This window comes from Ahaetulla prasina, chromosome 1 (genome assembly GCF_028640845.1).
Source record: "Ahaetulla prasina isolate Xishuangbanna chromosome 1, ASM2864084v1, whole genome shotgun sequence".
Classification (NCBI taxonomy): Eukaryota; Metazoa; Chordata; class Lepidosauria; order Squamata; family Colubridae; genus Ahaetulla; species Ahaetulla prasina.
This window is the reverse complement of record NC_080539.1, coordinates 346,293,650-346,306,010: the sequence shown is the minus strand read 5'-3', so window position 1 is coordinate 346,306,010 and position 12,361 is coordinate 346,293,650. Positions and strand designations below refer to the sequence as shown.

Below are 12,361 nucleotides of genomic sequence, written 5' to 3'. Positions count from 1 at the left end.
TTTAGTCTGTGTTGCAGGGGAATTTGAGCTGGTGAGCTGCATAGCTGTTGTTTGGCTTTGTGGTCGTGCTACATCTTCATAGTGGGTGTCAGTCTGCTGCATGTATGGATTGGAGGGGTTTGAAATGGCTAATGTTGCAGCTGCAGTCTGGCTTCTGGTCCTTGGTCGTGCTTCATGATCAGTGTGGGTTTGGGTCTGCTTTCTGGGTGGATGTGCGGTGGTGACATCCTGTGTGGACCTCGTGAGTGTGGGTCTGGTGTCATTCCTCGTGTTAAGGACTCGTTTGTCAATAAGGGCGGGTTTCCAAATGGCTGGTAGGCGGGAGGTATCATCTCGTTTGTTCATGCTGTGTGGGCGTTTTTCTATCTAGAAGCACGAAGCTGAAGCCTGAAGATGACGAATGAGACTTCGTCGAAACATCGCCAAGACACTTCCAATTTTACACGGGAGAAAACCCGAACAACCAAAGACCTACATATATATATATATATATATATATATATATATATATATATATATATATATATATATATATATATATATATATATATATATATCTGATACGTTTAACCATATAGGATAAATATATCAGATCTTATGTATATAGGATCTAATATAATTATCCACGGTAACTATATATTAAATTTTCATATCAGTCCACCACTGTTTTAGAGGGAATCTTTTTTATTTATGGCCAGTATTTAGAGAGAGTTTGAGAGTGTAGTTCTAACCTTGAGAGCTGCTACGTACCTTCTCTGATTATACTGTTTTTTCCATAACAAATATTTTTAAATTGCTGTATAAGCAAGAAGCATCTTTCTTGCTTTTGTCAACATCAGCCAAAGACTTAAGTGCTGATAGGGCAGAACTCCCAGTTGCCTAAATAACATTTTAAAAAGAGATTCTTGTTCCCATGAGCTTTAAATTTCCTTAAATTAATATATGATGGAGCAGAACTTTCACATATGCCTTTTTGCAATTGATTTTTAAAATATAAAGAAATGCTTAGAAATGAAAAACGGATAGTTGCATGCCAAATCAAGGAAGGAAAAAAATTCTGGTTTCAAGGTGATAGAAGATATGCAGTGTATCATTTTCTAAGAAATTTGGAAACTCTATTTTAATGATATTCTTCCTAATACATCACCTCAGATAGAATACATTTTATCCCTGCTCCATTGTGTGTGTAAAATACCTTCTGCTCCAAAAAATCATGCTTGCAGTCAAATGTGGACTTTTAATTTGGATTAGTTAAGCAACATTTCTGTGCCAAGAACACATTCTTTGTTTTGGGAGCATGCTGTGGGCCCATTCACAAAATGACTGTCATAGGAAATCTCCTATTTATAAAAGTAGAGTTTCACAAAACGAAAGAGACAATTTTGCTATATGGGGGTGCTCCTTATTATCCAAATGGTGTTTTAGTGAGGTCCAAAGAAATTGCTGCAAATAAATATGATGAAATATTTCTTTCTTTCTTTCTTTCTTTCTTTCTTTCTTTCTTTCTTTCTTTCTTTCTTTCTTTCTTTCTTTCTTCTTTCTTTCTTTCTTTCTTTCTTTCTTTCTTTCTCCATCCACCCACGCATTGAAAGGATTGCTTAGGAACCAACACTATCAAAAATTGGAAGCAAGACATTTTTAATGTCTGTCTGCTTAGGAATAAGACAAGCACATACCTCTCACTTCTTTATATTATTTTGTTTGGTAAGAAATTCTTGAAAACACTTCTTACTGCTTTGTAAAATATAGGCTAGCCTGATAAATAGATTGTCTTAATATGGATTTTAATTTTTATCTGTTTTAAGAATCTTGACTTTTAAAAATACCCCCCCCCACTATACAAGTCTCTGTATATAGGTGAAGTTTCCCAGACATATTGAAACTGTTTGCATTATATCTTCTAATAGTTCTTGGTATTTAGATGGAAGATTACTGCTGCTGATTACCTCAGTTTGTATCGTCTTCCCTCTAGCACTTCTTCCTAAAATTGGTGAGTAATTTTAAAGAGGATATTCCTATTGTGTAATTTAGCGTTGGCAGCCATCTTGTCTTTTCTAATAGCAGCTTGATTGAGAGACATCAGACAGTCTCTTAATACGAGTTTAAATGAATTAAGGAAAGATTGAGCAGCGTAGATATGTTTGCAACTTAGTTTGCCTTCCAGACTTGCCTAGTTAACCTATTAGTTAGATTCCCCAGTATTTTGTCTGCTTTACTAAAATAAAACATTTACAGAAAAACATTAAAGAGCTGCATTTACTTATCGTATGGCATTATTGGTAGAGCAGTTCTAATTCAGTGCTGCAAAGCTACATAAATGGTCTGTGACAGGCAAGTCGGAATGTTTTTAGATGGAGCTTTAAGCCCCAGACACCAAGCCCTATAATGAAAAACATACCTACAATCTGAAACTCTTTAACCTTACATCAGGATCACTTTCCTTATAAATTGTCTCTTATTTTACTGTTATTTTACAGGCTTTCTTGGCTACACGAGTAGTTTATCGTTTTGCTTTGTGGTGTACTTTGCTCTTGTGGTAAGTAAAAAAATCCAGATCATAGCTTATGTTTTCTTTTTCTTTTGATGGATTTCAGAATTCCTTTGCCCCAAAGGTAAGAAAATCTCTACAGTGGTGGCTGTCTCCAGCCCTGACAAAGGGCTGCTCATTCCAGGAACATTGCCGTCTCGTCCTCACCACGGATGCAAGCCTCTACGGCTGGGGTGCCCACCTATCAGACCAGGTAACTCAGGGTCGGTGGTCCCCCAACGACCTCAAGAACGACATCAACCGGGTGGGAATGAGAGCTGCGCATCTAGCTCTCAGGTTCTTCAAGCGCAGCTATCAAACCATCATGTGCTACTGCTGACGGACAACACTACCACAAAGGCCCATGTGAACCGTCAAGGAGGCACCCGATTCCGCATATTGATGAAAGAGGCTGCAGCCATAGGCCTGTGGGCAGAAAAACATCTTCTCTCACTACAGGCAGCCCACATATCCGGAGTCGCCAACACACAAGCGGATTGGCTGAGCAGGACGACCATCGATCAATCAGAGTGGCAACTGCATCCGGATCTGTTTCTCACAATCACGATCAAATTCGGGCAACCCATAGTAGACCTCTTTGCCAGCCCGACCAACAAACAACTTCCAAGGTTCTTCTCCAGGTTCCAAACCCCAGGAGCAGAAGGAACAGATGCCCTACGATGTCAGTGGCCCCGGGGCCTTCTTTATGCCTTCCCTCCGACTCCCCTTCTTCCAAGGGTCATACGAAAGATCTTGGAACAGAGGGCAGAAGTTCTCCTCATAGCCCCTTATTGGCCTCGACGGAGTTGATTTGCGGATCTGGTGAGCCTGTCCGTCAATCCACCTTGGCGAATTCCACGGATCAGATTTCTCGCCATGAGCCATTCTCCACCCAGAACCTCAATGTTACCAACTAGCCGTCTGGCACTTGACAGGAGATACTAAGGAAAGAAAAGCATTCCATGGGGTCATCTCCACCCTTCTGGCTTCTAGGCGCCCATCCACAACGCGTATTTACGAGGCCACATGGTCATCATTCCATCGCTGGTGTCTTAGACATCGAATAGAACCTACTTCTGCCTCCATTAGACATATCCTGCAATTCCTCCAGGACGGATTGGACAAGGGTTTAGCCACCAACACCATCCGCGGCAGGTTGCAGCTCTTGCCACTGTTTTATTCTGTGACGGGACCTCCACACTTTCTCAACACCCCGTATCCGGCGTTTTCTGAGGAGCTTACAATCTCGACCGCCTCCGGTACACAGATACCCTACCTGGGACCTAACCCTTGTCCTTCAGAAGCTTACGTCTTCCCCTTTTGAACCCTTGAGCTCCTCCAGTCTCAAGTTCTTAACCTTTAAAGTCGCTTTCTCATAGCCATAACCTCAGCCCGCAGGATCTCCGAGATCGCTGCCCTTTCGGTCAGGAAGGACTTATGCATTTTCACTCTAACCGGTCATTCTCCATTAGACATATCCTGCAATTCCTCCAGGACGGATTGGACAAGGGTTTAGCCACCAACACCATCCGCGGCAGGTTGCAGCTCTTGCCACTGTTTTATTCTGTGACGGGACCTCCACACTTTCTCAACACCCCCGTATCCGACGTTTTCTGAGGGGAGCTTACAATCTGCGACCGCCTCCGGTACACAGATACCCTACCTGGGACCTAACCCTTGTCCTTCAGAAGCTTACGTCTTCCCCTTTTAAACCCTTGAGCTCCTCCAGTCTCAAGCTCTTAACCTTTAAAGTCGCCTTTCTCATAGCCATAACCTCAGCCCGCAGGATCTCCGCGATCGGTGCCCTTTCGGTCAGGAAGGACTTATGCATTTTCACTCTAACCGAGTCATTCTCCGATTAGACCCTACCTTTCTTCTTAAAATAAACACAAGCTTTCATAGATCTCAAGAAGTCATCTTACCGGATTTTTGTCCTCATCCCAAGCATCCATCGGAGCGTCGATGGCACACGCTGGACGTAAGAAGGGCCTGCGTATTTACCTCAACAGAACAGTTCCTTTCAGGAAGACAGAATCCCTATTTGTTTCCTTTCAACCAAGGGCTCTGGGCACCAAAGTCTCCCCATCCACCATAGGCAGGTGGATAAAAGCCTGTATTTCCATGGCCTACGACCAGCAGAAACACCATCTTCCAGTGGTGGCATTCAAATAATTTAACAACTGGTTCTCTGCCCTAATGACCGGCTGGGCAGGTGCCCCGTTTTGGACCTAGTAGGCCACTCTGCAGCCCCCTGGGAGCAAAAATGAGCTGTGGAGGGGCTGTGCCACACCCTCCCGTGGCCCGTTTTGGACCTCCCTGCAGCCTCCTAGGAGCAAAAATGGGCCATGGGAGGGCTGCGCTGCACCCCCCCACACACTAGGCCCATTTTGGGCCTAGTAGGCCTCCCTGCACCCCCCTGGGAGGAAAAATGGGTCATGGGGGGCCGTGCCGCACCCCCCATGCCCTGTTTTGGGTCTAGTAGGCCTCCCTGCACTTACCTGGGAGCCAAAATGGGGCTCTTCTGGGAGGGGAAGTGACCAGCCAGCAATTTAACAACTGGTTCTCCTGAAGTGGTGCAAACCGGTTGAATCCCAGCACTGGTCTCACTTCAGCTCTGGGGGCAAGATATTCCATAGGGTATGGGCAACAGCAGAGAAAGCTCTTTTTCTAAACCCTGCCAGCCAAAATTATTTAGTGTTAGGGTCTTTGGAGATTTTGTGTGCATTGGCCAGGTTGAGGGATGATGTCTTGAAATGGTGTCAAGAACGACATCAACTGGTTGGAAATGAGAGCTGCTCATCTAGCTCTCAGGTATTTCCAAGCGCAGCTATCAAACCATCATGTGCTACTGCTGACGGACAACACTACCACGAAGGCCCATGTGAACCGTCAAGGAGGCACCCGATCCCGCATATTGATGAAAGAGGCTGCAGCCATAGGCCTGTGGGCAGAAAAACATCTTCTCTCACTACAGGCAGCCCACATATCCGGAGTCGCCAACACACAAGCGGATTGGCTGAGCAGGACGACCATCGATCAATCAGAGTGGCAACTGCATCCGGATCTGTTTTTCACAATCACGATCAAATTCGGGCAACCCATAGTAGACCTCTTTGCCAGCCCGACCAACAAACAACTTCCAAGGTTCTTCTCCAGGTTCCAAACCCCAGGAGCAGAAGGAACAGATGCCCTATGATGTCAGTGGCCCCGGGGCCTTCTTTATGCCTTCCCCCCCGACTCCCCTTCTGCCAAGGGTCATACGAAAGATCTTGGAACAGAAGGCAGAAGTTCTCCTCATAGCCCCTTACTGGCCTCGAAGGAATTGGTTTGCGGATCTGGTGAGCCTGTCCGTCAATCCACCTTGGCGAATTCCACCGGATCAGATTTCTCTACGCCAAGGAGCCATTCTCCACCCAGAACCTCAATGTTACCAACTAGCCGTCTGGCACTTGACAGGGAGATACTAAGGAAAGGAAAGCATTACATGGGGGTCATCTCCACCCTTCTGGCTTCTAGACGCCCATCCACAACGCGTATTTACGAGGCCACATGGTCATCATTCCATCGCTGGTGTCTTAGACAGCGAATAGAACCTACTTCTGCCTCCATCAGACAAATCCTGCAATTCCTCCAGGACGGATTGGACAAGGGTTTAGCCACCAACACCATCCGCCGGCAGGTTGCAGCTCTGGCCACCGTTTTATTCTGTGACGGGACCTCCACACTTTCTCAACACCCCCGTATCCGACGTTTTTTGAGGGGAGCTTACAATCTGCGACCGCTTCCGGTACACAGATACCCTACCTGGGACCTAACCCTTGTCCTTCAGAAGCTTACGTCTTCCCCTTTTGAACCCTTGAGCTCCTCCAGTCTCAAGCTCTTACCCTTTAAAGTCGCCTTCTCATAGCCATAACCTCAGCCCGCAGGATCTCTGAGATCGCTGCCCTTTCGGTTAGGAAGGACTTATGCATTTTTCACTCTAACCGGGTCATTCTCCGATTAGACCCTACCTTTCTCCCTAAAATAAACACAAGTTTCCATAGATCTCAAGAAGTCATCTTACCAGATTTTTGTCCTCATCCCAAGCATCCATTGGAGCACCGATGGCACACGCTGGACGTAAGAAGGGCCCTGCGTATTTACCTCAACAGAACAGCTCCTTTCAGGAAGACAGAATCCCTATTTGTTTCCTTTCAACCAAGGGCTCTGGGCACCAAAGTCTCCCCATCCACCATAGGCAGGTGGATAAAGGCCTGTATTTCCATGGCCTACGACCAGCAGAAACACCATCTTCCAGGCCGCATCACCGCACACTCCACCCGCAGCGCGGCCACCACAGCTGCCTGGGCCACCCAGGCCTCTATCTTGGACATTTGCAGAGCAGCCACGTGGGCCTCTCCTTCGCCATTTATTAAAAACTACAAGATGGACCAATTTGCCTCAGCCGAGGCCTCATTCGGACGGAGGGTCCTGCAGCGAGTTCTTCCTGTTGCTGAGTCTTCCTAATCTTTCCTTTCCCACCCTAGGGATATTTAGCTTGGGTATATCCCATTGCTTTGGACTCTCTTAGCAGCGTACAGGAGAAGGAACATTGGCTTACCTGAAGGTTCCTTCTATGTACGCTGCGTGAGAGTCCAACCCCTCCCTATTTTCACGTATTGTTTTTGTCTATATACAGGGATCTGGAGGTTATTGTTCCGTTTTTTCCAGTTTTCACATTGAGTTCGTCTTCTCCAATACCGCTTCTTCGTTAATAAACTGGAGCTAAACAGGAAGAGGAGGTGTGTTTAAACAAATTCAACTCAGTCTCAGGCCAATCAGATGAAGTTAACAACCATTGCTTTGGACTCTCACGCAGCGTACATAGAAGGAACCTTCAGGTAAGCCAATGTTCCGTCTCAATATTTATTTATTTATTTATTTATTTAATTTCTATACCGCCCTTCTCCCAAAGGACTCAGGGCGGTATATATGTATATATGTATATATGTATACATATATACAAATATGTGTGTATATATATATATATCTGATACGTTTATATATATATAAACGTATCAGATATATATTATGTTATGTATATATATATATATATATCTGATACGTTTATATATATATCTGATACGTTTAACCATATAGGATAAATATATCAGATCTTATGTATATAGGATCTAATATAATTATCCACGGTAACTATATATTAAATTTTCATATCAGTCCACCACTGTTTTAGAGGGAATCTTTTTTATTTATGGCCAGTATTTAGAGAGAGTTTGAGAGTGTAGTTCTAACCTTGAGAGCTGCTACGTACCTTCTCTGATTATACTGTTTTTTCCATAACAAATATTTTTAAATTGCTGTATAAGCAAGAAGCATCTTTCTTGCTTTTGTCAACATCAGCCAAAGACTTAAGTGCTGATAGGGCAGAACTCCCAGTTGCCTAAATAACATTTTAAAAAGAGATTCTTGTTCCCATGAGCTTTAAATTTCCTTAAATTAATATATGATGGAGCAGAACTTTCACATATGCCTTTTTGCAATTGATTTTTAAAATATAAAGAAATGCTTAGAAATGAAAAACAGATAGTTGCATGCCAAATCAAGGAAGGAAAAAAATTCTGGTTTCAAGGTGATAGGAGATATGCAGTGTATCATTTTCTAAGAAATTTGGAAACTCTATTTTAATGATATTCTTCCTAATACATCACCTCAGATAGAATACATTTTATCCCTGCTCCATTGTGTGTGTAAAATACCTTCTGCTCCAAAAAATCATGCTTGCAGTCAAATGTGGACTTTTAATTTGGATTAGTTAAGCAACATTTCTGTGCCAAGAACACATTCTTTGTTTTGGGAGCAGCTGTGGGCCCATTCACAAAATGACTGTCATAGGAAATCTCCTATTCATAAAAGTAGAGTTTCACAAAACGAAAGAGACAATTTTGCTATATGGGGGTGCTCCTTATTATCCAAATGGTGTTTTAGTGAGGTCCAAAGAAATTGCTGCAAATAAATATGATGAAAGAAGTTTATAGCATCTTTCTTTCTTTCTTTCTTTCTTTCTTTCTTTCTTTCTTTCTTTCTTTCTTTCTTTCTTTCTTTCTTTCTCTTTCTTTCTTTCTTTCTTTCTTTCTTTCTTTCTTTCTTTCTTTCTTTCTTTCTCCATCCACCCACGCATGGAAAGGATTGCTTAAGAACCAACATTATCAAAAATTGGAAGCAAGACATTTTTAATGTCTGTCTGCTTAGGAATAAGACAAGCACATACCTCTCACTTCTTTATATTATTTTGTTTGGTAAGAAATTCTTGAAAACACTTCTTACTGCTTTGTAAAATATAGGTTAGCCTGATAAATAGATTGTCTTAATATGGATTTTAATTTTTATCTGTTTTAAGAATCTTGACTTTTAAAAATACCCCCCCCACTATACAAGTCTCTGTATATAGGTGAAGTTTCCCAGACATATTGAAACTGTTTGCATTATATCTTCTAATAGTTCTTGGTATCTAGATGGAAGATTACTGCTGCTGATTACCTCAGTTTGTATCGTCTTCCCTCTAGCACTTCTTCCTAAAATTGGTGAGTAATTTTAAAGAGGATATTCCTATTGTGTAATTTAGCGTTGGCAGCCATCTTGTCTTTTCTAATAGCAGCTTGATTGAGAGACATCAGACAGTCTCTTAATACGAGTTTAAATGAATTAAGGAAAGATTGAGCAGCGTAGATATGTTTGCAACTTAGTTTGCCTTCCAGACTTGCCTAGTTAACCTATTAGTTAGATTCCCCAGTATTTTGTCTGCTTTACTAAAATAAAACATTTACAGAAAAACATTAAAGAGCTGCATTTACTTATCGTATGGCATTATTGGTAGAGCAGTTCTAATTCAGTGCTGCAAAGCTACATAAATGGTCTGTGACAGGCAAGTCGGAATGTTTTTAGATGGAGCTTTAAGCCCCAGACACCAAGCCCTATAATGAAAAACATACCTACAATCTGAAACTCTTTTAACCTTACATCAGGATCACTTTCCTTATAAATTGTCTCTTATTTTTACTGTTATTTTACAGGCTTTCTTGGCTACACAAGTAGTTTATCATTTTTCTTTATGGTGTACTTTGCTCTTGTGGTAAGTAAAAAAAAAATCCAGATCATAGCTTATGTTTTCTTTTTCTTTTGATGGATTTCAGAATTCCTTTGAAACAGATGTCTGTCTTTAAAAAATTTGTCTTTAAAACCAAAGTGTTCCTTCTCCTGTCTTTTATATGCAGTGTATGTGTTTCCTTGCATGTGGGTAAGTTTTTTGGCTTAAAAAAATCAGGAATATGAAAAAAAAACCCACCATTGTTAATTTTTTTGGACTGTAAAATGCAATATAATGTATTTGTTTTCGCTGACAGAGCAATGAAAAATATTAGTCTGCGTGGGATGGAATTTTTCATCCTTACTTCCAACCACCATTTACTGTAACTCATGCAGAAGAAAATGTCATCTTTTCCAAGTAAATTGAATTTACATCTTAGTTCAATAACAGAAAGCACAAGAAGCAGCAAAACTCTTGTGAGAAATGTGACATCCATATTAATATATCAAGGTCCTATTCTTTCAGTCTGAAAGAAATACTTTTCCCCTATTCTGTCTCTTTGTCAAGTAGGTCATTCAGTGCTGATGTTTACATTCATTGCTTCTTTTGTGATCTATGGAAAACAGTAAGGGTGTGCATTTGGTTTAGATTTGCTTCTACTGTGGTTTCTGCAACAGTAAAGAATATGTAGAAATGGATACATTTCAGGATAGGTTTAGACATGAATTATCTTCAAAACCAACATCTGTATGTGCAGGGGCCACAAATGTTTATTCAAGCAATTGATACAATGTTTTAAAAATTCTAGCATATACTGGCAATAACTGCATCATCTATATATTGGCGATATTTATTTATTTAATCAAATTTATATACCATCCATCTCACGTAAGTGACCCAGGGCAGTTTAGAAATAGAAACCATAATATAGTTTAAAAAGATAAGAGTTACAGAGATTAAAAAAATGCAAAAAGCAGAGCGAGTGTCCTTAAGACACCAACCACCCCCATGGATTGCATAGGAGAATGGGTCTCACCCAGTGGTGGCATTCAAATAATTTAACAACTGGTTCTCTGCCCTAATGACCGGCTGGGCAGGTGCCCTGTTTTGGACCTAGTAGGCCACTCTGCAGCCCCCTGGGAGCAAAAATGGGCTGTGGGGGGGGCTGTGCGACACCCTCCCATGGCCCGTTTTGGACCTCCCTGCAGCCTCCTAGGAGCAAAAATGGGACATGGGAGGGCTGCGCTGCACCCCCCCACACACTAGGCTCCTTTTGGGCCTAGTAGGCCTCCCTGCACCCCCCTGGGAGGAAAAATGGGTCATGGGGGGCCGTGCCGCACCCCCCATGCCCCGTTTTGGGTCTAGTAGGCCTCCCTGCACTTACCTGGGAGCCAAAATGGGGCTCTTCTGGGAGGGGAAGTGACCAGCCAGCAATTTAACAACTGGTTCTCCTGAAGTGGTGCAAACCGGTTGAATCCCAGCACTGGTCTCACTTCAGCTCTGGGGGCAAGATATTCCATAGGGTATGGGCAACAGCAGAGAAGGCTCTTTTCCTAACCCTGCCAGCCAAAATTATTTAGTGTTAGGGTCTTTGGAGATTTTGTGTGCATTGGCCAGGTTGAGGGATGATGTCTTGAAATGGTGTATCATTGCCTCTTTCAGTGTGGCATCATCGTCTCCCTTAAGGAAGAGTTCACTACCTTTACATCCAATCCCTTGTTCCCTGTCTGGCAACACTTAACCACCTAGGAGTATAGTCTAGAGATGTTGGATCTCATTCCACACAGAATCCCATCCATGTCCTCAGAGTTCACAATTTCAGAAAAATCTCAAGTGATTTCACAAGGTATGACCACTATTATCTTATGAGATTTTGTCTCTCAGGTTTCTGAATATGAATAAATGCAAGCAATTGTATTGGCAAAATGCCTAGCAAAAAGGTCAGCTAGTAAAAAAAAATTGAACCCCATTTAAGTATGTGTATTGAAGGTAGGGAAGGAGGAGAAAAGATAAACCTTATCATATATTATATCATGGGGACGCGGTGGCTCAGGGGCTAGGACGTTGAGCTTGTTGATCGAAAGGTCGGCAGCTCAGTGGTTCGAATCCCTAGTTCTGCCATGTAACGGGGTGAGCTCCTGTTACTTGTCCCAGCTTCTGCCAACCTAGCAGTTTCGAAAGCACCTAAAAATGCAAGTAGAAAAAATAGGGACCACCTTGGTGGGAAGGTAACAGCGTTCCATGTGCCTTTGGCGTTGAGTCATGCTGGCCATATGACCACGAAGACTTCTTCGGACAGCGCTGGCTCTTCGGCTTTGAAACGGAGATGAACACTGTCCCCTAGAGTTGGCAACGACTAGCACATATGTGCGAGGGGAACCTTTACCTTTATATTATATCATAAAGGATAGCTTTAATTACATGAACTTTGAAATGTCTTCCTTTTTTTTGTTTGTTCACTATCCTCCTTTTCTCAGGCTATTTTAGTGGCCCACTACATGAACCCATTACATGCTGTAAAAATTACAGATGCTTCCATAATCCAGAAAGGTTGCTGATTCTTGGGTGCAAAAAATACTCTCTATTCAATTGAAGAGGGAATCTAACAGCTAAATCTAATATGCTGATATGGTTTGTAGAAGAAAATGAATAAGGACTAGTGGATTGTTCTTCTGCTCCTTTTCCCTTCCACTATCATCTATATATGCATTGCACAACTTGGTAGGTTGTCCCAGGGGTGAAATCCACTT

At 42.4% G+C, this 12,361-nt stretch overlaps 1 protein-coding gene across 3 annotated transcripts in view; it reads left to right on the top strand.

Annotated features, from left to right (window-relative positions):
- SLC38A6 (solute carrier family 38 member 6) overlaps positions 1 to 12,361 on the top strand; it is a 64,925-nt gene that overhangs the window by 29,012 nt on the left and 23,552 nt on the right. For 2 of the 3 annotated variants that reach the window (XM_058162929.1, XM_058162930.1), the window contains 2 exons: positions 9,026 to 9,108; positions 9,598 to 9,656. In XM_058162929.1, coding sequence (XP_058018912.1) covers positions 9,026 to 9,108; positions 9,598 to 9,656 — 142 coding nt within the window. Of the gene's footprint in view, positions 1 to 1,907; positions 1,991 to 9,025; positions 9,109 to 9,597; positions 9,657 to 12,361 lie in introns of all 3 variants that reach the window. The other variant, XM_058162931.1, reaches the window with a different exon arrangement.